General features: G+C 44.3%; 4 protein-coding genes across 6 annotated transcripts in view; all 4 read right to left on the bottom strand.

Moving 5' to 3' along the window:
- Positions 1-1438, bottom strand: part of LOC310857900 (UPF0606 protein KIAA1549-like) — a 70205-nt gene extending 68767 nt beyond the window's left edge. For both annotated transcript variants that reach the window (XM_083763876.1, XM_083763877.1), the window contains exons 1-2: positions 1285-1438; positions 1-104 (exon numbers count right to left, since the gene is read on the bottom strand). The exon at positions 1-104 is cut by the window's left edge and continues 296 nt beyond it. The gene's annotated coding sequence lies outside the window, so the exon portion shown is untranslated. The remainder of the gene's footprint in view (positions 105-1284) is intronic.
- A 4367-nt stretch (positions 1439-5805) lies between these two features.
- Positions 5806-6687, bottom strand: LOC310857197 (protein lifeguard 1-like; the record flags this gene model as incomplete). The annotated part of the gene is made up of 1 exon (XM_083762807.1): positions 5806-6687. One exon carries the CDS (start codon positions 6685-6687, stop codon positions 5806-5808), a length of 882 nt encoding a protein of 293 aa, XP_083618933.1.
- A 1306-nt stretch (positions 6688-7993) lies between these two features.
- LOC310857196 (protein lifeguard 1-like) lies at positions 7994-8944 on the bottom strand (the record flags this gene model as incomplete). The annotated part of the gene is made up of 1 exon (XM_083762806.1): positions 7994-8944. The coding sequence occupies one exon, from the start codon at positions 8942-8944 to the stop codon at positions 7994-7996; it is 951 nt and encodes a 316-aa protein (XP_083618932.1).
- A 1962-nt stretch (positions 8945-10906) lies between these two features.
- The window catches only part of LOC310857791 (SRSF protein kinase 2-like), a 93102-nt gene continuing 78894 nt past the window's right edge, over positions 10907-25114 (bottom strand). For both annotated transcript variants that reach the window (XM_083763676.1, XM_083763677.1), the window contains 8 exons: positions 24011-24255; positions 22521-22876; positions 21728-22050; positions 20948-21048; positions 20565-20672; positions 20071-20140; positions 16900-16992; positions 10907-13568 (listed from right to left, as the gene is read on the bottom strand). In XM_083763676.1, coding sequence (XP_083619802.1) covers positions 13384-13568; positions 16900-16992; positions 20071-20140; positions 20565-20672; positions 20948-21048; positions 21728-22050; positions 22521-22876; positions 24011-24255 — 1481 coding nt within the window. In that variant the 3' untranslated portion in view covers positions 10907-13383. The remainder of the gene's footprint in view (positions 13569-16899; positions 16993-20070; positions 20141-20564; positions 20673-20947; positions 21049-21727; positions 22051-22520; positions 22877-24010; positions 24256-25114) is intronic.

Genomic DNA, 25114 nt, shown 5'->3' with positions numbered 1-25114 from the left:
AGCTTCAGACTGTGGAGTGTTTTTGCCTTCCGTTCTTAGGTGTAAACTCCTTTAGTTCGCAGTCCCGGCAGTCCGTATAACGTGTGTTTCTATGGTCTTCCAGCCTGGAAAACAAGACAAGGTTGTGCTGTTAAAGAAAATAATTGCTGTGTGACATGAATGAAAAAAGTCTCAGTTGAAATTCACTGCAGATATAGTATAATAATATCTGTGTGTGTGTGTGTGTGTGTGTGTGTGTGTGTGTGTGTGTGTGTGTGTGTGTGTGTGTGTGTGTGTGTGTGTGTGTGTGTGTGTGTGTGTGTGTGTGTGTGTGTGTGTGTGAACACAGTCGCACACTTGCATGGGGGGAAGAGAGAGGTTCAACACAGGTGACATTCCCATAGCATGCATAACAATGAATACTCTAATCTCTCTCTCTCTCTCGCGCTCTCTCTCTCTCACACACACACACACACACACACACACACACACACACACACACACACACATCTCAGCTACCATGTTTATAAAAGCCATATAAAACTTTCAGGGGTCCATTTTGGTTAGATTTGTACCCCCTATAAGAGTTCAAATAAACGCAGTGGAATTTTTAGGCCTACATCACTGCTGAAAGTGACACATGCTCTGCTGTTCTTCTGAATATAGCTGTAGGTGTATAGCCAGCCTTAAAAAAGGAACGCCATGCGCTATGCACAAATTGAGGGCATGCACGACTTTGCACGTGCCTCACAGAGGGAGTAAAATAATTAGACCCTTTAGTAATTATTATAAAGGCAACCTCATGGCGTTACGCATGACCAGACAACTCACTGACTGACTGCATGCAAGTGCACGTTATTGATGTGAGGGGAACGCAAGACAAAGGACGCAAAACGAAACGCACACGGGAGTGGGACTACACGCGCGCACACGCACTCATGCACACACACACACACGCACGCGCGCACACACACACACACACACGCACACACACACACACACACACACACACACGACCCCAAAAGGGAAGGCACGTACAGGTCTATAACGTTACGTTAGCCTGCATTTTCCCGTTACATTGCATCATGATCTGTTGTCCCGTTACTTAAATATTATGACTCATTCACATTGGATAGGCAGCAGCAGACCCAGACAGACTTTGAAATGATTCCCTAAAAGCGTGCAGAGTAGACTGCGGAGATCAAAACATTCTTGTTAAATAGTATTGTTGTTCATCATCATCAATTATGTTTGCACAACTATAGCTCAATAACTGCTCCACTGCAATGTATGAAGAAGACTTACCCATAAAAGGGGGAGCTCCTCGCACTGATATAACGTGTATATTCCTTTGTGTGTCCTCGGAGAGATACAAATCCGTGTCAAAGCATGCCGTTAAACATTAACAGCGCCAATGTGTAACTATAAATAAAGTTTCATTATGATTATGAATGCTGTTTGATCATCACTGGCTTCTATCTGCCTTTTTTCATCTGACACACTCTGGCAACACTGTAGCTACTAGTAGTCATCCCGTCACGCCCCCCCGACACATCCGATTGGCCCTCGGTGTCCGCTGCCCGACGATGATTGGCTCCGGGCTCTGTCCGTCAAAGGGAGGGGGGGAGGCGTTAAGTTAGGTTGTTCCCCCCTTCGACTGGCGTCTGTGGCTTCCACGGCAACGTAGGTCGTCTCGTGCGATCCATTACGAGGCTGATTTTTTTTAAGCCTGGAAAAAAAGCATAGACCTGCTATTTTTCAAACGATCTGTTTATTGTGAAATTAAACCCCAAATCAACTACTTTTAGTTTACATTATTTATTTATTATTTATTATTAGTTTACATTATACCGTAAGTAACACAGTGATTATTAGGCTACTATACCGAGATTCTAGTGTTCTCCCTTTTAAGCTTTAACATGTTCAGTTTTGCAAGCAGACGAAACTGCTCCAAGTTGTACACAGAGAACGATGCATCTAGAGCTAGACATGGGTCGTGCATAATAACACTGATTGACTGAATATTAGGAAAGTAAATAAATAAATAAGTGACAGGCAGCCTAATGACTTTGACGTGTGCGTGGATCCAGCAGACTTGCTAGTGTATGCTGCCACCTAGTGGTATAGCTATTTAATTGTAGGGCAAAGTGTATAAATGGTAGCCTGGCTAATAAGGCAGACTCAAATCACACTATCGTGTGGCATTTTTTTGTTGCCAACGGCTGATGGTCTGGCTTATTAGCCAGGCTATATAAATGCTCAGCCAATCAATTCATCACTATGGGGTTTCAGCCAATCAACAGCCAATGTTTGTGTTCACAAATTATTATGACAAATACAGTATTATTACAAAAATCTAGCTGCAATATAATATATATATATATATATATATATATATATATATATATATATATAAGACGGGTCCAGCCCAGAAAGAAAAAGCCATACGCAATATACACAATGAGCTATATGAACATTGATGATAGTAATAAATAAATAAATCACACCCGTGTGAAATGAGGTTGTCGTCGTACATCATCCAAATATATTTTTTTATATACTTCTTCATAACTTATGTTATTATCTTTTAACTATGATACAATGTTTTAAAAAGAAACTCATCTTTTCACCATGATCATGTAATATGACAACTGAATTTATGTGATTTTCATTTTCATTGTCAATGGCATTTAATGTTTGTGTTGTCACAAATCTTCGTCATATTTCAGGCACATATATGACGTAAATTCTCCTTTCATTGTCAATGGCAAATGTGAGACGTGACGGGACGAAAAGCTTTATATAGAAAGTGCAGCTCACCACTGGCATCACCAGACCTGTATCTCTACTTTGAGTGCTACTAACTAATGTCTATTACAACTGCTGTTCTAAATCCTTTAGACTCGTTATTGACCTTATACCAACCTTGAAACGTACCTATAGTTTCGTCACCAAGAATGATGGTCCCTTATTGGCTGTTGATGGTGACGTCAAATGTAAACAAGAGAGGACACATACATACTGTATATACATATACAAACACACACACACACACACACACTGTACATACCCAGTCGATCGCAGTACTTGCACGCTCTGCTTGCAAGTAATAATGAAAGACTTTCTAACAAAGGATATGGGTTTTAAACCTGTCCTTGGGTCCATGATGTGTCATTACCAGCACAGCAGCATGCCCATGTGGGTCCCATATGGCTTCGAGATGGGTTAACTATGAGACCCAGGTGGGCCAACTATTGAACCTGACAATGTCAGCTGGCACCAGATGCTTCACACTTTGGTTACTCGTGTGGGCTTTAAATTGGTTCTACGTGCGGCATTAGGTGTACCCCAATATAGGTAGTGGACCCTTTTTGGGTTTGCCCATGTGGGTTTTATTAGATTATATTAAAGGGATTTAAAGATTATTATGTTGAAAGGGCATAGGTAGACTGGGGATGACGTTAGGTCTTTTTTGGTTACACTGATTGGTTACACTGATTGGCCGAAGGGGTTGTTTGTCAACGCTGGTAGTCCCGTAACCAGAGTCATATGGAAATGCAATTTCTGTGAAAAGTGGATCGAGAAAATTATAACAATTTACAATTGCGACTAACAGTAATGACTTTGTCCAGAACCGCCCCAAAGAGGCCTCTGCCTGGGCTCTTTACAGGGCCCTGCCCAGGGTCCATATATGGAGCTGGCCTGTTCTGACATCATTCTGACATCTGCACTCCATAGTTGGGCATGCCTGACAAAGAACTCCATATATGGGCATAAAAGGGACACAGACATGTGTGGGACATGCATTTCCAACTTGCATCGTTCCAAGTAGGCCAGTGCCCAACAGGCACCACTTTAGAGGCTCTGGACATTCAAGGCCCCTGCCCAGGCTCTGGACAGGGCCCAAATTAGCCTATTGATTACACCCGATCACCCCTGTGTTTTTAGTGAAGGTACTTCCAGCTTCCCTCCGCTGGCTGATCTGAGCGCAAAGGAGGGTTTGATCAGACTTGCAAGATATGGGGGTGCCATATCTTTGGTTGCTTTGAATGCCAGCATCAGAGTTTTGTACTCTGTGCGTATCATCATCTGTGCGTATCATTTAATGTTTGGGTATACACTAAAAGCTGGACATAGGAGGGGCTATCACAAAAATAGATAATGGATGTCCACAACGCCTATGAAGGTGGAGGAAGGCTGCAGCAGGCTCCGATTGTCACAGAGTCCATACTGCTGGGCGCTGGTCTCTCTGTCAAGCACCTCTCTGTCAAGCACCTCCTGCAATCTTCTGGACAATGACTCATATGAAAGGCCAGAGAGAAGAACTGCCTTTGAAGGCAAGGGAAATGGAAAGGCTTAACATTGACATTGCAGCCCTGTCTGAGACCAGACTGGCAGAAGATGGCCGACTGAGGGAGTAACAAGGGGGATACACCATCTTCTGGAAAGGGAAGCCTGCTGGTGAACCCAGGATACATGGGGTCGGCTTTGTCATCAGAAGCAACCTGGTTGGCCAACTCACTCAACTGCCCCAGGGCATTAGCGAACGCCTGATGTCAGGTTAAAACTGGACAACAGCTCCAACAATATGCTAGAGAGCTAGGCTGTGACCAATTTTGGAAAAGTTCAGATCATCTACAGAACAGATATCTGTTTCAAGTCCAAATCCAAGATTTCTCACACATCCATCGTGGAACTGCAATATGCAGATGGCAATGCCATCGTTCCCCCACATAATGTGGAGGAGTGGTCTTAAGACCTTTGCTCAAAACAGAAGCGCATGGATGAATAGTCCACATTGAGGGAGCCATATATTCAACAAATGCAATGTCGGCCGGGCTGCCACAGTCAAGCGACAGCAACAAAAGGAGAGCGCAACCACCAAATCAGAGGCCGTTCCACAACCCACCCCCAGCACCTCATACCAATGCCCACACTGCACAAAAGTGTGTCATTCCAGAATTGGACTTCTTAGTCATCAAACCGACCAAACTTGGCACAAACACTGTTCAGGGGTCTAGTATGGGAATAGGGTCCACACACACACACAAAAGAAAATGCACAAATATGGGCCACATGTTTAACACTTCAATGGCCATGGAAGTCATGACTGCTCTGATCAATGAAAAAAACAAAACACCCATGTGAAATATGGGGCACTCTTGTCATCGTACATCATCCCATACTGGCCAATTAGAATGCCTGTTGCCTGTGATTGGTTAATTCTGGCCAATCAGAATGCCTGTTGCCTGTGATTAGTTAGCTGATTTGCTCGTTTACATATGACGTAAAGTTTCCCTTCAATGTCAATGGCGTTTAATGTTTTGATGTTTAATTTCCGTGATAAAAAGCGGACATCTGACATCATTTCTCCATTCACCGTCAATGGCAAAACTTGAGACGAGTGGGGACAACATTTAGCGGACATTTGACCAGAATTCTCTTACCGTGGTCAATGGCAAATCTTGAGACGTGTGGGGACAAAAGCTGTTTATAAGAGGGGCTAGCACTCCTTAAAAAAATAACACAAATAAATACATTTATTTTTTAAATAAAGAAAAACAACTAAAGTGATGGGGGGAAAAAAAAATCTGCCAGAAAGTGAGTTGTTTCTTGATTATTGGCCTTGGATTTGCCCTGCTCATCTGCCTTTAACTTCAAGCCTTGCCCTGGTTGTCTTCACCATCAGGTTAAATCAAACTGCAGGACCGCAGAAGTATAAAATTTCCGAACAGGACCAGGCCTACGCCAGTAATACTGACCCTTTCAGTGATAAGGAGAGGCTTTTTCCATCTCTCCCTTCTGGTCTGCCAAGGTTAGGCACTCTCAGTCATCATTAACTCCACCTAAAAGTCTGAGGATGAAGAGGAATATCTGCATTATGTCAAGGTAGATGTTGAGGGCGGCGAAGACATACTCGTCTGGACTCAGAGCCAGCTTCTTGTTGCCCAGGAGCATCTGGGTGTCCACAGCCAGCCAGACGGTGAAGATGAGGGCTCCCATTGCGGCGTAGACAATGTGCAGGATCTTGTTGGCAATAAAGATGCAGAGAATGCCAACGACCAGTAGGACCATGGTGAAAACAAAGAGGACTCCCGCCCACGAAGTGAAGTCATACTTGGTCTGTAGGGAGAAGAGGACCACAGAGAAGCAGACTACAGCGGTGATGCCGACAGCCATGATGACGATTTCTGTGTCGTAGGTGCTGGCGATCAATCCCACCATGAACGACATGCTCAGGGTCAGGATAGACAATGCAATCAGGTTCCCGGGGTGTTTGCGGCGGAAGTCTCCGCAGCAGGAGAGGAGGATGGCAGTGATGAAGTACAGGGCAAAGGATGTGTATAACATCCACGGATTCCTCATCACAAAGTGCTTGACACTGTGGGCGTAGCTGAAGACAGCAACAAATTGGAACGTGACCAGCAGCTGCACTGTGAGGGTCAAGAACACCTTCCGGATGAAAGCCTTTCGGACGGCCACGTCCTCAAAATAGGGGTTGAAAGAGTCATCGTAAGATGGAGGGGGTCCCGGGTGGTAGACTGGTTTACCGTAGCCGGCTGCCGGTGGGTAGCCCTGGGGTGCTTGGCTGTATGGAGGGGGTACGAAGCCTGGCTGAGGGCCCACATTGAAACCTGGTGGAGGGGGTGCAGAGAAGCCTGGCTGGGGAGCCCCGTGAACCGGGAAACCACTCCTATCCTGTGACATGGTGTGCTGTCAGTTCAATGCACTACTTTCACAGTAGTGTCGGTTTCCACTGTATACTGCCTCGAAGAAATATCTACTAATATCTGCTGAACAATATTAAAAGTTTCTAATAGTTCCTCTGATTATAGTAAGCGGAATCAGTAGAACTATAGCCTTTTATAGCCTCCAGGTCACACCTCCTGCCACTTATAGGTTGGTGGCTCCATATATGGTAATATGGCTGCCAATATGGCTGCAATATTGTATATCTATACGATATACAATATTACTTTTCAAATTCTAGATTTTAAGTGTTGCAACATTGAAAACATTCAAAAAGTGTTAGTGAGTTCACTAACGCATCGGACCAGGGCCCACACACACACACACACACACACACACACACACACACACTAGAGAGGTCCGAGTAAGAAACCCCACAAACTGAGTGGCATCTGACGGTCTGTCTGTAAACAGGCCACTCTGTGTCGCTGACTGGCAGTTCCGTTTTTTTAATTATCTTCTTTACCACATAGAATACACATGCGCTCAAACTGTTGATCTTTATCCTGGTTTTCAATTTGATTGGCTGAGCTGGAACTTACTCAGCGGATGTTGACTGCACAATGGTGTCCAAATCTCTTTCCATTCTGAATATGTTCCTGCACTTGGCATTATATTAAATTTTGTTTGGATTTAAGTTAAGTGCAATATGCAAGAGGGGCTGATTTTCACACATCTGGGCAGCTCGCAATAATGTAGCCCATTCAATTAAGTCTCAGTTTGAACTGTACTATCAGTGTACTATGCCAACTGATGGTTACTGATGTTTTGCTCTGCTCTCTCTGAATGAAGCATCATACTCTGTGACTGCATCAAGCTGGGGCTTAAATAAGGCTGGCTTGATTGCAGATGATTGTGTCCAGGTGTCCACCCTGGCAGGCAGCCAGAGGAAGGGTGGCAGGGGTCATTTTGACTGAAAGAGAATAGGCAGAGATGGTATAAGTATGCCTAAATTCATATTTAGAAAATGTTTCCGATGAGAAAAAAAGAAGAAACAAAACTGATGATTTCGAATATTTAGGAAAGGAAGGGGAAGGGCAAAGATAATCAACTTCAAAGTGAAAAAACTGATATCGACAATTCTCCCAAGTCAACCAAATTGTTTGCATCTGGTATTCGCCTTAATTGGACCTGTTCATCTGCCTTCAACTTGTCCATCTTTGTCCTTGGGGCTATGTGGCAAAAACACAATCTCATCAAGCTGAAGGCATAAATGATGAGGACAGTGGTTCTCTCTGTCTCTCTCCCTTCTGGCCAGTCAAGGTTAGTTATCATATCCCAACCCAAAAAGTCTGAGGATGAAGAGGAATATCTGAGTGATGTCAAGGTAGAGGTTGAGGGCGGCGAAGACATACTCGTCTGGACTCAGAGACAGCTTCTTGTTGCCCAGGAGCATCTGGGTGTCCACAGCCAAATAGCAGGTGAAGATAAGGGCTCCCATTGCGGAGTAGACAATGTGCAGGATCTGGTTGGCAATAAAGATGCAGAGAATGCCAACGACCAGCAGGACCATGGTGCAAACAAAGAGGACTCCCGCCCACGAAGTGAAGTCATACTTTGTCTGTAGGGAGAAGAGGACCACAGAGAAGCAGACTACAGTGGTGATGCCGACAGCCATGATGACGATTTCTGTGTCGTAGGAGCTGGCAATCAATCCCACCATGAAGGACAGGCTCAGGGTGAGGACAGACAATGCAACCAGGTTCCAGGGGTGTTTGCGTCGGAAGTCTCCGCAGCAGGAGAGTGCAATGACGGTGACAATGTACAGGGCAAGGGACGTGTATAGCATCCACGGGTTCTTCATCACAAAGTACTTGGCATCATCCCAGAAGGTAAAGACAGCAACAGAGGAGAATGTGACCAGCAGCTGCAAGGTGAGGATTGAGAACACCTTCCTGATGAAAGCCCTTCGGATACTCTTGTCCTCAAAGTCAGAGTAGGGACTGAAAATGTTGTAGGATGGAGGTGATCCCTGTTTGCAGCCTGGTTGTTCATAAGCTGCTGCTGGGTTGGCCCCTTGGCTGTATGGAGGTGGCATGGAGGAGCCTTGCTGAGGGGGCAAGTAGTAGTTGGGCATGTAGTAGTAGGGGACACCTGGCTGAGGGGGCATGGACACACCAGGCTGAGGGGGCATGGACACACCAGGCTGAGGGGGCATGGACACACCTGGCTGTGGGGGCCCATAGACAGGGAAACCTCTCTTATCATGCGACATGGTGTGCTGGTCAGCTCAATGCACTGCTATTGGTTATCCTTTTAGAGTCTTGAGGAAATAAAAAATATATTTTACAGTAATGCAGTATGTTATGATGACCAACGTCGGTTGTGACCTGTAAAACCATATACCTTATACCCACCCTGTTGTCATGATGACAACGGACGACATCGTGTGACAGCATGACGGCCACATGCACATCCTGAAACATGGCGTCCATATATGGTCATATGGCTCCAAATATGGGATTGCCTTGCACGTGTTTCAATGGGGATTCACACGGAGATTAGACACACCAAAGGACCGACATGCGGAAACAACGGTCGGACATGCGCTGCTCCCGTGCTTGTGGTTAGGGTTGGAGGTATAGGTTGTCGGCCAATGACAGTCGGACCAATAGTCTAAACTAAAGCCTGTGCAGGATAATCCAACCAGACTAGAATACCAGTGTGCTGTCATGTGACTGATAATGGAATGTGGATGTGATTGAGAACAAGGAAAGGTTGGCCTTTAAAACGAAGGGGTTAGCCGCACAAGCCGTTGAACTTGAGTTATTCAAAGCTGCGAAGATAACCAGCATACGATACCAAAGCAGTATCTTTAGTTGCACCGTTTGTGAAACTAGCTGTAAATATCTGCAAACCCTGCAAATAAGATCCCTACGAGTGTTCTGTAGGAATCTAGGAGAACAAAAGTGTGCTTTTGTGAAACAAGCTTCAAATATCTAAAACCTTTTACTTGTACTTTTTTGTGGAAAAAAGCGCTGAAACTGTCTTCTTCCCTGCCTTGACCCTCTCTCTTACTTAATTGTAAAACTGAGATGTGACAATGAAGATGATTCTGATTTCTTTCTTTCTTTGGTTTATAACAACTCTTACCTGTGCCTCATGTGATTAAACAATCTCACTGCTAAAAACCATCCCGATGTGCAGGTTGGTGCCTTGCATCCAAGCCATCGTTGTATGAGTGCCCATATTTGGAGATCCGTGATGTCACCAGTATGCCCATATATGAGCAGGTGACGGGTTATGTCTGACGAGTCTTGTGTTTAGAGACCCCACTAACAGTAATGGCAGTGAGCCTGGCAGTGAGCCTGTTGTCTCTGATGTCATGGACACTGGTCTCACTACCTTCCTGGACTACAATTCCCATAATTCTTTGGTGCACTGCTCCTCCTTGTGGATAGGGGGAGAGCTGTCTTACTGAGACAACATGTAGTCCAGGAAGGAAGTGAGTCCAGTGTCCATGACATCAGAGACAACAGGCTCACTGCTACAATCTAAAATATCTAAAACCACATATTACACACATAAAGATCTCCAGGAAAGTGTTATAAAGCTTCTAAACGTCATTAACATATATTTTTTAGCAAAAAGGGTGAAGTGTCCCTTTAACGCTGTATTCCGTAGCCAACCGTGCATTAGCAGGGTCCAGACTCTCTCGGCACAGATGAATGGAAATGCGATTTCAGGGGGGAGTAGTTAACCAGGCTAATTCAAATTCTGTTCATATACAGTAGAGAGGCGTGACATTATCCCAAGACATCACACTCTCGCCTTCCAAATTAGGCGCTTCTGCCCTTGAAGGGTTGTTTCTCCACAACACAAAAAAATTACTGAAAATAAAGGCTTTCTAGACTAAATGAGACATGTTGCCTGTGTCAACTGTGTTTTCAATTGTATTTTCTCCTTTGTCTACAACAACTTCATACAGGAAATGCATTAATTTAGTTCAGTCTGACCAGAAGCAGGAATAAAACTTCACCGGACATCAAAATGAATCACCAGGGGGGGGGGGGGAATCAAAAGCAGAACTACAAACGGAACTAATGACCGTTAAAGCTTATGAAATGGGTGTCAGTGGCCTAGTGTACATCGAACCTTGAGTCCTTGAGATTAAAATGGCTGAGAATCACTGGTCCAAGTCATTCATTTAGTCAAATACCACATACAGGCCGCAGAATCCATTTTACTTTAAGACTTTTATTAAATCTGTCAATGAAAAACACAGACAAGAGATGCGATTGTGTCGATGTCATTAGGAAGAACAGTCAGCATATGGCTGAGAGAGAGAGAGAGAGAGAGAGAGAGAGAGATCTGCTGCAAAAAAGAAGAAAAAGAGGGGGGAAAATAATTGTCACGTAATCTTTATTGCAAAACTGTTTGATGGTTTTCCGCCAGCATCACGAGACAGAGCAGCACTGTTCATGGAGGGGGAAGGGGCTCAACTGTGTAAAAAAGAACTAATCCCAAGAAGAAGAATAGTGATAATAATTATAATAATAATAATAATATAATAATAATAATAATTACAAAAGAAATAAAAACATCTCTAACAGATAAACACAATCACCTCAATATAAGACGAGATTCGGTTCACGGTCACAACAACCAGAGAAAAGTTGTTTTTCTTTTTTTTTTTCTTTAGTTTTTAATCCTCTCATTTCTTTAAATGAATTAAATCGTTTTTAAAAAATATCTCACCATTTACTTATACTCATCTTTTTTTCTCTTTTCATTTATTGCGAAAAATAGGCAACTGGACTAATTGTGATGATGATGCAAGTTTTATAGTTTTAGTTTTGTATTGATTGTTTGTGTTGTTGTTGTTGATGGAGACTAAAGTGGACAGATATTATAATTTAAGTGAAACGTCTTGGATGCGTTGGCACTGTTAGCAGCGGCGGTGTGCAGGGGTTGCAATTCTCACGTTCAGCCACAGCGTGGCGCAGTTTATTCAAAAGAAGAAGAAAAAACACACATCCCACTCTGCTGAACGCAGAGCCCCCACACTTGTTGTACGGAGGAGGTCAGGTCCTGACGCCAGCGACCGAGGCCTCGCCGTTTTAAACCGGAATGATGCTTTTGTGTGTGTTTGTTTTTTTAAAGTCCTCTTTCCATTGGTCGCCTGTGTATCTGCGTTGAGTTTTTCTTTTTTATGTACAAAGGTTTCAAATCCCTGAAGGACACCAACGAAGACAAGTGCAACCTACCATTCTGAACATTCTCCATTTCTGGAGAAGCTCAGGGCTTCCAGCAGGTGTTCTTCCCCTGTAGGAAAAGGGGGAGGGGGGCTGGGACATGGATAACGTGTTTTTCTCCTGTAGGAAAAGGGGGAGGGGGGCTGGGACATGGATAACGTGTTTTTCTCCTGTAGGAAAAGGGGGAGGGGGGCTGGGACATGGATAACGTGTTTTTCTCCTGTAGGAAAAGGGGGAGGGGGGCTGGGACATGGATAACGTGCCGTAAAGGGACTCAAAGGAAGGATTGTTCCTGTTTTGGAGAAGGAGGGGGCCAGGCAAGATGGCAAGTGACCAATTCATATTTTGCCGCCCGACGTGTGATGCATTTCGTTTATCGCTTGAAAATTGGTCATGAATGGTGATCCACACCCGTCTTGCGACAAAGAATGAATTAAGCTGAAAATAAGCGATTTCCAAGCTGCAGCTTGTAGATTGATTATTTTCAGTGTGCGGCACCCGCGCACGTATAAATGAGGAATGGGGCTTCGGGAAGAAGAAACAGGGAGTTGAAGAGACAACCTCAGGACGGGGCACCGATGTTGTTACATTTAAAAAATACAAATACAAATAAAATAAAAGTCCGGAGAAGATGAACACAGAGAAAATACAAACAAAACCATCGTCCGTTGTTCATCTCGTGAATCCGTTCATGCCGATCAATCCGTTTCTCCATGCTTGTTTATTTGTTTTTGTTCGTTTTCTTTTTAGAATTGCTGTCTCGCAACAGAGAAACTCTTAATAGACAAAGCTGTCCGGCTTGGTTTCAGTCTTATATTTATCTTTTTTTCTTTTGTTTTGTTCTTGTTTGTCCCCGTGCTTTGTGTCTACCTGTCTTTCGGCGGCAGCAGCAGCTGTAGCGGCGGCATGGCGCCCCCTGGAGAACTGGCTGTCCTCTGCGTCTCTGTGGGCGGCAGGGCATGCAGCTCCATGAGGGAAGACGTAATGGGGTAGGCAAGGCTTCCAACGTGTCTTTTGGGGGACATATTCGGGGGGGTGTAAACTGTTCAGCAGTGCAATCCGCTGCTCGTCCGCGAGGTCGGGCTTCATCCAGGTGGGGAGAGGAGGAACGAGAGGGACGTGTAGAGAGAGAGACTGGAAAGGTCTAGGTCGACCAATCAGGGAAATATATCAGAATATATTATCCAATCTACAAACCCAAGTGAGCTTGGTGTGTGTGTGTGTGTGTGTGTGTGTGTGTGTGTGTGTTAGAGAGAGATAGGGCTCTACCAATAAGACTCAATCCTCTCCCTCGTTCATATCCATCTCCTTTTTCTCCCCATCCTCTCTCCTGCCTCTCCTCTCTTTTCTGGTCGTTCCAGAGGCCTCCACCAGAGGGGGGTGTTGATCTATAACGCTAGTTGTTTTGTTGTTGTTGTTGTTGTTTTGGTGGGGAGGAGGGTGTGATCTGGGTGGGTGGCTATGAGCTGAGCCAGGCGTGGTTGAGGCATTCTCCGGCCGAGGCCCTCTTCTCCGGCACCATCTCCAGCATGGGCAGCAGGAAGTGTGTGAAGTTGCCGGCGTCCTCGGGCGACCAGCCGTACTTCTCCACCAGCACGTCGAACAGTGACCAGGGCTTTAGCTTGGTGATGTGCCGCAACTCGCCTGCAGGAGGGGACGAGGACGACATGGACAACAGTTAGCCACACAACGCTGGTGACATGGCCGGGGGACAGGAGCCTCAGCAGGGATACTGGAGGAGGGATAAGACGGCTGGAATATAGTAGGCAACACATGCAGCAGAGGTAGATGGACAGAGTAGCAAAGGGCAGGGTTCTCAAACCTTTTCTGGATCAGGGCCTGCTTGAAAATCTCGTCTGACTCGTCTAACCACTTAACACAGCTTTAAATTATATTCAACTCCCGAATTTGGTTGGGACAGCCCTAGCAGCACACAGGCAGCTCATGGCCAGTGTAGCATCTATTGCAGTGTTTCCCAAACGTTTTAGCTTGAGACCCAAAAGAAAAACCCAAACTAGTGACAATAGCTGATCAACAAGCTTACGACACGTCACAATGCGAGCAACAATCGCAAACTTACAGATCTGCTATTTTCACTTCACAAAAAAAATCAGAATTTGTAAATGATGATGATGATGATGATGATTCAATTCTAACTTGCAACCCCCAAATATTTTTTAAATGAAATCGTCCACGACCAAGAATGGGTCCTGACCACTGTTTTGGCATGCAGCCAGCTCAGATCCGGTTCCTCCTGTCCACAGTGACTGGACAGCACAACAATAAGGAAAGTAAGCCATTATATGGGTCATATATTAAAGGAAGCGATGATGACTGCCTGGGCCAATGTACTGAATCACGATCATCCAGACAGAAATAAAATCGAATGCACCCAGGCTATTTTTGTAAGGAGCATAAATTATTGCAATTCCTCCTTGTCTGTGTGATTACAAGTCTGCAGTGTTGTGACTGAAGTTAATTTAGAAAGTGGAGCACATGACTTGACTGCACGGTTCCCATGGTCTGATCTATGTGTCATAATGTTGCTGTTGGGCAGGGACATTGTTTCTCCATATTTCAGCTTTTTACGTTTATTTATTGCTTTGTAAATGAAGGCCTCAAGGCAGTTTCAGACAAGGAACGAACTATTGATGCTGCATGGTGTTCTTGTTTGGATCAGTAGGGATCACGCTGCGGTCTCATGTGCAGACACGTAGTGTGGAGAAAAGCTCTTGTTGCCCGCATGCACGAATCTGTCATACTACTGTCACGCAAACGTAGGAAGAAAAAAAAAGCTCATTGTGAGCTTGTAGATCTGCTATATTTGTGCTATTTTGAAATGTGATGTAAGTGGTTAAAGGACAACTTTAGATTTTTTCAATCAAGGTTCATGTTTTAGGTTGTTATAAGAGAAAGTAAAAGATGAGTGTTCATTATTTTTCATTTGCTGCTTTAGTTTGTTTTAGCGATTTTCGTGATTGTTTTGGCAGGGCATTTGAGCAAGTGGCTAAATATGTTTCTTTTTTTGGTTTGTTTTTACAAAAGTTTAGGGAAATTTCTTTATTTACTATAGTCCTACTAGACCCCAGGAAATTGGGATACTAGGGGGATGCCATACTGTGTTTCATAGGGCTCAATTGTCAGTTTGTCACCTCCTCCTTCATATTCAATAGATACTGTGATCTTTTGTGGCCAAATATAATTTCCTGGGGTCTAGGACTATAGTAAATAATAATAAAGAAAATCGCTACAACGAAAGAAAGCAGTAAATAAATAAAAATGAACACACAAATCTTATACTTTCTCTAATAACAACCTAAAACATGAACCTTGGTTGAAAGAAACTAAAGTCGTCCTTTAACCCATTTTCAACCTATCTTCATATAATTGGTCCTCACTAATGCTCATGATAATCTGGTACCATTTTTTCTGCTCACTCTGAAACCTATCGTTAGGTAGGGTTTTTTGTTTGTTTTAACGTGAGAACAATGCCTTCCATTATAGTGTAGCAGAGTGCCACACAGCCTCAGCCTGATGGCCTCAAAAAGTGTAATATCTCCCCCAGTCCAGAGGGATATTTCTTTTAAGTGGTTAAGATGTTGGACTTTCACACGGGAGACCCAAGTTCGAATCCCGGGCGTTACAATGGTGCCGTGGCCCGGATCGGGTTTCCCCGTGGGAGGAGGTCAAAAGGGGGGTGATGAATGTAGCAAAGTGGCTCACAGCCTCAGCCTGATGGCCTCAAAAAGTCTAATATCTCCAGTCCATAGGGATATCCCTTTGGTCTAGTGGTTAAGATGTTGGACTTTCACAATCGTGAAAGAAATTGGTGGACGAGAGAGATCCCTGGACAGCAGGACACGTCCCTCGGCAGACAGACAGGCAGACAGACACAACGAGTCAATCAATAAAAGATACATAAAAGGCAGGCATTGAGACATCAAGTGCCGAGTTCAGATCTGCAAATGAGATAACATCAAAGGAAGAATATTTAGTGCCATTCAACATGTATTCTCATGACATACTACGAAGAACCTATTATGAACAGAGAGCGAGAGAGAGAGAGAGAGCAGGCAGAGTGGAAAGAAAATACATGACAGACAGGGAAAGAGCCATTTGCACCAAGCAATATAACTATAACGATAACTACCGGTATTATGATTAAAAAATGTATCTACTGTAAGCGTCCACACCACGGACTCTATTTTTGTCCATGCTAAAACCCCTTATCCCTAAACTTCTTAGTCATTTTTTTGTACTGTTTTGAAAAACATTTTCGGATAGTTCAACTAGACGATCTACATTGACACGTTGTGAGCTTGTAGATTTGTAGCTATTTGAACTAGCTACAAATCTATAACAAAAATGTTTTTCAACATAGTAAAAAAAAAGGCAAAGAAGTTTAGGCATAAGCCCCGAAGCTATAACACAGACAATGAAAACGATATAGATATAGTGCTTGGTGTGAACAGCATTTTTAAAACACACATGTCTAATCTCAGATGCATGAACTTACCAGGAGTAACCATGTGGGTTACCATGTCGGACACACACACCTCAAGAACTTAGGGCGGATTTCTACTTAGTTGTCTATAGTGATGAGTTTCTGCATCAGCAAGCTGAATCTACTGCAAAAATCCTACATAGTGTAGCTTAATGATGGTTTGGCTGTACAGTATGTATTACACGTACACCGAAAATAGCTGATCTACAAGATCACAACGTGATGCAATGCAGAGCTCATACAGTATATAGATCTCCATATAACAGATTAATCCACAAAGAGAGTACCGCAAATAATGGGGCCAAAATCACCTTTGTTCTCAGCTTCTAAGTTCATTGTTTACCTGGTATCCTAGTTTCGTTGAGCTACTACACCGTTCTCCCGTGTCGTTTGTCGTTTACACTGCCTATTCTGAAGTCACTCTGGATAAACGCGTCCGCTAAATGGTCTAGATCACCAGTGTCTCATTACCTTTCTTGGAGAAAAACTCTCGACTGTACTTCCCGACGCCGACCACTTTGCGCGGGACCTTCCCAAGGAGCTCCATGATCAGAGCGATGTGGTCTGATCAGCGCCACCACACCCCACACACACACAACATCAAGAGAACAGGCACGGGACAGCAGCATTACAGCATGCACACATAGCACAGGTACGTACGCACAGGCACGCCGGCTGCAGTGTGAGACTGGCGTGCACACTGCGCTCTTCTGGGCTTACAGACAGACAGACAGACGCGCCATTATTCTTTCCCTGATTTGACCTAGATTTTAATTTGCTCCTTTAGCCTAGTAATTGTTTGGTTGCCTTTGCCGTTTCATGCCATGTTTTTAAACTCTCTAGCACTTTGAGGTTTGCAAAAATGTAAAGTGCGTAATGCTATACATTAAATGCATTATTATTATTATCAAAAAAATCATAGCCGGAGATGGAACCGATTCTGAAAAGAGGCCGAATTGTTTCGTGAATTTCCGCCTGACCCCGACCGATATGGCCATTATGCAGACATTTTATAATCTTTTAAAATCTTTCAAAAAGACCTACAAACTAATGTCACAAGTTTGTAGATGGCCAATTATTATATTTGATATGTACTTGTATGCTTGTATTTAAAAAAAGGGTCTCTCAAAATCACGATCGGCATCTGACCCAAAAATCTGGCATCAGTTTTCACGTCATTACACATAATTGTTTATGTTGTGTCAGTCTGTCAGTGTTTGTCTGTCTGTCTGTCCCTCCAGGCTTGCTGCTGTGTGCATCGCAGTCCCACCCGCACTCCGGCCAGCGCTACCTCTTCGGTTGAAGAACTCCCGGGAATATTTTCCGGAGAGCGCAAAGTGCCTCGGTATACAGCCCAGAAGTTCTATGATGTGGGCTATGTGGTCTACGGAGGAGAGAGGGCGGGCAAGGGTAGGGGTTTGGGGGTGAAGGAGGAAAAACAGAAAGAGGGGAAGGCAAAACAAAAAGACAGAATTGCAGGAGGACAAGGAGGAAGGTTAGGGAGGGGGAGAAACGACGCAAAGGACCAGGAAGGGAGTTAAAAAAAGTGGGAGAGTTGGAGGGAAGCGGGAGGATAAGAGAACAAATGGGGAAAGAGGTGGATGGAGGGGAAGGATAAGGAGAACAGGGAAAGGAGAGGTGAGGAGAACATCACAACAGGACAGGAAGGAAAAGGGAGGGGGAAAAGAAAGAGAGAGAGACAGAGTCACAGACATGGCACAGAGTTAAGGGGACAGAGTCAGTGTTAGGTGTTGATGTGAAACGCAAAGGAGCACAACTGAGGCACATGTAATTCAAACTGGCATCTGCACAGTAATATCCTCAATGTTACGTTAACTTGTTAACTCTGTACTGAGTGTGTTACATTCTCTGAGTTAAATGAACACATAGGACATTATCGTGTACTGTTAAGCCACGACTAAGTTGCGCATCGGTGTCACAAAATTAAAATTGCATGTTCACAATTCGTTGCTGTCAGGCAGAAACGTCTTATCTCCACATTCTAACTTTTGGGGTTTTCACAAATTAATGTCCTTCTTGATCATACTACAGCGTGTGATGCTGTGGTATGAAAAACATTGAAGGTAGAAGATCCTCTTTCAAGCTTGTTTTTTAATTTGAATTAAAAGTTGTGAACAAATTAACTTTAGTTCAATGTGTCACACCTGTGTACAACTAGCTGTAACTCAGGCTTTACTAGATCACCGACTCCAGTGCCAATGAGAGGGGGAGAAAATAAATTGCACGTCTGTCATCGTAAGCTTCAACATGCTATGTCAGAAGTGATGTCAGCTTATCACATTGGAGTGACATGGGACTAATGAAGTGTGAACAAAGGTGTGCAAAAGTAATGTGAGGTCAAATGTCAGAGGATGTGAGAACAGGAGAGAGCCCTGAGAGAAACAGAGAGCTTCTATTAAGTGAGGATGAGGAATGGAATGGTTATTTGAATTATTTCACTGAGTAAGATGACAGGATAGTTGTTAAGAGCTGTCCACACCAAGCATGTACAGTATGGCTATAACTTTAACAGCACCAGGGCTGGGCAAAATATCCATATAGGCCTATTATCAATATTGTGATATCGTTTAGGGGGTGTTGGATAGTGTAATGTGGTGATATTGCATAAGTATTGTCTACTCCTTGTTTCAGTCACTTAAGAACTATTATTAATTATCTTCTGAATAATTGCAAAACTAGCCAGCCTACAAGCTTGAAGTTGTATTCACATTCTGTCAAGGGATTCTGTTAAAGATGGAGTGCCGTGATTTTTTCATTGGCCCGTTTGACTGTCAAGGGTTCAGCCTCCAGGAAAAAGCCCTAAATACAAAGTTAATACACCATTTCACATAAGAATGACTCCAGGGTGTTTAATGAAGTACTGTCACCTCATAGACACATGAAAAACTGGAAAAATACAAAAATTGGGGCACTTTAAGGCATAGCTCAAACAACAAAGACACAAAAATAAGTGTCACTGATTTGATCTCGAAAGCAGTTCCTATTGTTTCTCTTTAAGAACCACATTTTAAAATGATATAGTTCTAGTTTTCATGCTTGGTGTGGTTGCCTTATTAATTTAGACAGTGAGTGGATAGGGGGATGTGGGGTGAGGGAAGGCTAATGTACACTATGCTCATTTAACCAGTAATTTGGAACCAATGGCTCATTGTCAATTAAGCCAGCAAGTTATCATCATTAACAAAAGTGTTCAAATTAATATAAATTCAATGGCACAAATGATACAATCTATCAATCAGTCAAAACACACAGCACTACAATCATACGATGCTAACTTTGGTTTTGTATCACATTGTATGAACATTAAATGGTAAACATCAGTATTACTACAACAACACAGCTTGATGTGTCTCTGAGAGTAAAGGTGGTTGCACACTGGACGCGTTTTTCGGAAAACCGATGGAGAAACGCCGCTAGAAATCCGAAAAACGCGCTCGGTGTGTGGGGACCTTTACAGTGCACACAGAATTCTGAGAGATAATTTACCCATTTCAACTGTACAAAGGTAACCAAATAATTGTGGTTAAAGGTAGGGTAAGTGATATTCCTTAGTTAAAATAAATGTTAAGTAACTATATTGTGATAGTGATAATTGCTATAGAGTGATTGTAAAACACGTACCCTCATCACGGGAGTAGTCCTCTCCAGAATGAGGCTCAAAAAGGTAGTCGCCGGTGGCCAGCTCAAACGCCTAGGATAGACAGGACAAAGTCATCTAGAGCAGTGGTTTCCAAACTAGTGAGAACAGCAGATCTACAAGCTCACAACGTGACGCTTTGCACTACTACAATTATTTGTTTTCTAATTTATGGAGTTTGTCGATTTTGCGTTGCCTAGCAACCTGGCCAATGTTGAAAGATGATTTATTTTGCTATGGATATGGACGTCAGTCCATCACGCCTTACTCTTATTTTATATACACTTGCAATATAAATTATTTTACAAACGTACAAACATATTCGTCAGGGTTTAACTACCTTCTGCCACCACCAGGTGGCAGACAAAGTGTTCAAAAAAATGTTTTGCTAGGTTACTTTAAACTGTAATAAACCTGATGCAAAGCATGGTATGAGTGTGCATGATGTAGTGGGTGTCTGTATTGGCTCCTCTCTCACCATGCATGCAGTGCTCCATATGTCTGCGGGGGTGCTGTACCCGGCTCCTATCAGCACCTCAATGGAACGATACTGTCTCGTCTGGATGTCCTCCGTAAAGTGCTTGTGCTGTGGAGAGAGGAGAGGAGAGGAGAGGAGAGGAGAGGAGAGGAGAGGAGAGGAGAGGAGAGGAGAGGAGAGGAGAGGAGAGGAGAGGAGAGGAGAGGAGAGGAGAGGAGAGGAGAGGAGAGGAGAGGAGAGGGATGAAGTAGACTATTAAAAGGCATCTGTCAAAACAACATGATCAACAGGTGTTTGGTAGGCAGGCTCTCTCTATCTCTCTCTATCACTCTCTCTCTCTCTCTCTCTCTCTCTCCATAGCTAACAGGAATTGTGTGTCTCACCACCCAGCAGGCGTTGCCCAGGTCGGCGATCTTGACTCGGATTGTATCAGCATTACGGGGGTCAAGTGGGTTCACCAGGAGGTCCGCTGCCCTGGCCTTGGCTGAAGAGAGCAGAGGACAGCGTCTTAATTAATTAAGACATACTGAACACAAACCAGGAACTTTCACAATGATGCTCCAATATAGGCTCTGTGAGACTAACAATCCTGAAAGTAAACCGGATCTTGCTTTCCTAGTTTGTCTTGGTATTGGCTCAACATCAGATTTCAACTGATAACACATGAAGGTGTTTATGTGAAACCTGCTGCTGAGCCAAATGCAAAACAAAGCTACGGAAATATCAACTGGAACAGGATATGGATAAGCCGCCTTCTGAAAACTGCCATCAACAGGCTTCTTTGTTTTACAATTAAAGAGGGTTTGGCAGTGGCACTATCAGAGCACACTGCTACTGTATGATTTCACAGCTGGTTTAACATTCTGTTCTTTACATTTCAACATTCGACATCGCAGCTCAGCTGCTGGCCATGAACCTTAATAATAATAATTAGATGTATTTGGCCGCGTACTCCTCATCTCAATGTAAGTTGTTTCAGGGACCCCATAAGCAAAGATTTGAGTTAAATGTCACTTTCAAAAATATATATATTCAAAGATTTGTCACAGATAGCATATCTCAAGCTCATAACGTATAACGCGACTCGCCATGGACACGTTATCTAATATCTCAAATCTAAAAGGCTTGGGGTTGTAATTGGGTTATAAATCAAAGAGTGTCACCTTTGTCCCCTTTGGGCGTGTCTCCCGTGCTGGAGGAGGACACGGTGCGACTGCGGTCAGCCAGGGGGGTGCCGTTGTTGGCCGTTATCTCCGCCATGCCGAGGGGCAAGGGGTTTCCCGGCTCCGGGTCCAGGGGCAGGTCGGGCAGGCGCGTCATGTTGCCGCGGCGGTGGAGCCGCTCGTTGTTGGAGCCGTTGGTCATGGGCGGAGAGCTGGCCAGCTCGCCGTTGAACAGCTCGTAGCCGCAGCTGAGCGAGCTGTCACGGTCCGTGTAGCTCAGCTCCGACTCCACCAGGGGGCAGAGCAGTGGCACGGGGATGGGGCTGGAAGAGGGGGGGGGGGGGGGGGGCGAAAAAGATAGAACAACCATTAATTCATCGTAGTTAACACGTTAAAGTCCTGGCCCTAATAAATAAACAAATATTAACCAATTTTACCATTGTAACAATGGAATGCGGAAGTGCTCATTCTATCTCAATGGGATATAGTTCCAATGTTTGGAACTATAGCCCATAGGAACCTGCTTTGCGGCGAGTTCAAAGCGTGTCGCCACTCTCTTACTAGATTACTCTGCGCGGCGCTATTTTCACTACTTTCTTAAACATTTGTTTTCTAATTTCTAATTCTTAGATCTTCAGTTTGATTTCTTCATGAAATTACTGAGAATTCTTTAAATTTTGTTTTTAAATAATAAATTAAAAACAAAATGTAGGAGACCAAAAATAAAGGGACCCATAAAAATGTGTCCATGACCGACACCTGGAACAGAGGGTTTACGTGTTACTGTACTGACCTTGTGGAGCCGGGCGGTGCGAGGCCGGGGGGCAGCGGTTGGCTCCCGGAGAGGATGTGTCCGTTGGTCTTGACGGTGTAGTTGTTGTTGTTGTTGAACAGCTTGACGGGCGAGCTCACCGACTCCGTCAGCGGCTCCGCCGTCGTGTCGTCATCGTCGTCGTCCTCTTCCTCCTCTTCCTCGTCTTCTTCGTCTTCATCTTCCTCCTCGTCCTCCTGAGTCTTTGACTCCTCCTCCTCCTCCTCCTCCTCCTGCTTTTTGCTCTGGTTCTTTGGCTCCACGGTCTCTTTCTCATCTTTCTCTTCCTTCTCTTCCTTCTCCTTGTCTCCCTTCTCCTTCTCCTCCTCTTCCTCCTCCTGGGTGAAGGAAGGGATGTCACGGTCAGGGTGCTCATGACATTAGGACTTTTTGACTCCACGATTAATTGTCGCCGCTCGAATTATTTCGATCAACGACTTAATTAGCCTGGTTAATAAACCAGACCGAATCAGCCATTGGCAAAAGTAAATTGCCTGCCGGCGGATTACGGTCTGGAGAGGCTCAATTGTACGCCCATTTCCTACACCAGAGAAATGGGGCGGCCGATCGGGACACAGTATGCAATATGGGCGGGCTTTGGTACAGTGACTTTCAATGCTTGAGACCTTTGACTGACAGTAGCTCTGACCAATTGCGTCAAAGAGAAAATGTTTCAACCCGCCCCCCGTGGAAATGAAATCCAAGCTGAGCCTCCCCAGACTAATATCCCGCGGTCCGTGCGATATTAGTCTGGTTTATTAACCAGGCTACGACTTAATGGCGTTTCTGTCGTTAAACACTGGCATAAAATGGCATTTTCCACTTGGCGTTTAGGTCTCTTAAACAAAAGGTGCACAAGGCATACTTTGTCGACCAAAAAATCGAATCAAAATACATATAAACGTATGTTATTTAATCAAGATTCATGATTTGAATTTCTGCTTGTAAGATTTGAAAGTTGAAGTTTGAAAATATTTGCAAAAGCACCGAAGTCTGACGTCATTATCGGTAAAGGGCGCTAAGTCCACTGGTTCATGTACTATTTTATTTGCATTGTAATCCCCCCAGGGGGATTTTAGATCGCCTCATATAAGAACTGTGTTTGAAAAATAAACAAATCATCCCGGCCGCTTCACTCATATGGATATGAAGAATCAACTAACTGAGAGAAAACGCTATATTGTTACTGCTGCTGAATAAGTTACATTTTCGCTAGAAACAGACTACATGAAATATGACTGACTGACTGACGGTCGTAAACGACACAGAGACACCTCCCCGACAATTTCTCCGAGACAGTTTGTTTATTTTTGGACCGCAAACGATTTTAAGATGAGCCCATGCTATTCTCCATAGAGAAAAACGTCCATGAACCAGGGGACGAGCGAGTGACGCCAGGACTTTGGCGCTCTATTAATCTCAAATAATTGCGACACAGGGGGATTATGTAATAACTGTGACGGGTGGTGCACCTGTGTGTCTTTCTCTTTCTCCTCCCGTCCATCTTCTTCTTCTACGTCTGGTTGCGTTGCGTCTCCGTTGCCCTCTCCTCCTCCTCCTCCTCCTCCGTCTTGTTGTTCTGCGCTGGCGGGGGGGCAGAAGGGCGGGTTTGCAGCGGTGGGGGTGAGCTCCTCGTCCTCGTCGTTGTCCTCCTCTGGCTCCCCCTTCTGGTCGGCTGGAGGAGGTGTGTCGCGCTGCTCCTGAGAGAGAGCCGCCGCTAACCGACATGACACACACACACGCACGCAGTCACACACACATGCACATGCGCACGCACACACACACAGAGAAGAGAAGAGAGTTAGCATACCATTGTTGTCAGGCATTAAAACTCTGCTCTATAGTATCATAATATAGAGCCATTTAACACTTATGAAAGACAGAGGGTGTTTGGTTTTAAATCAGTCCAACAAAGAGAAACACCCACCTGCCTGAACTGACACACGCACGCACGCACACACACACACACACACACACACACACACACACACACACACACACACACACACACACACACACACACACACACACACACACACACACACACACACACACACACACACACACACACACACACACACACACACACACACACACACACACACACACACACACTTCTGACAGCCTGTCAGAAGCTCTGCTCCGCTTCATAAAACCTCCTTTCTAGTTGCTGACAGAACGAGTACACATGCAGTCCAACCTGACATCACAGCCCTTGCACTGACGTACTACAGTAAATCCAGCCACTCAAGGCACTGCATGTTTGAAAAATGTACCAGGCCTTTAATTCAATGGGCTTACAATCATTACAAAATAATGAGTGTCGGCCAGATTGGATAAACTAGATTATTTATAATCTGGTCATAACTCCCGATCTGTCTTTGAATAGTATTCATTAAATGAGCAGGGCTTAGAGCAGTTCTTCTCAAACTATTTCAAGTCAAGGACCCCCAAATGCATAATTTATTTGGTCACGGACCCCCATATGATAATGTTTTGTGCCAGGGACCCCCCAGAAGAGAAGATCTTTGATACTTTTCAAATATTTTCAAAAACAGCAGATGCACAAGCTCGTA

This window comes from Protomyctophum parallelum (genome assembly GCF_964188405.1).
Source record: "Protomyctophum parallelum genome assembly, chromosome: 4".
NCBI lineage: Eukaryota > Metazoa > Chordata > Actinopteri > Myctophiformes > Myctophidae > Protomyctophum > Protomyctophum parallelum.
This window is presented reverse-complemented; position numbering and strand designations above follow the sequence as displayed.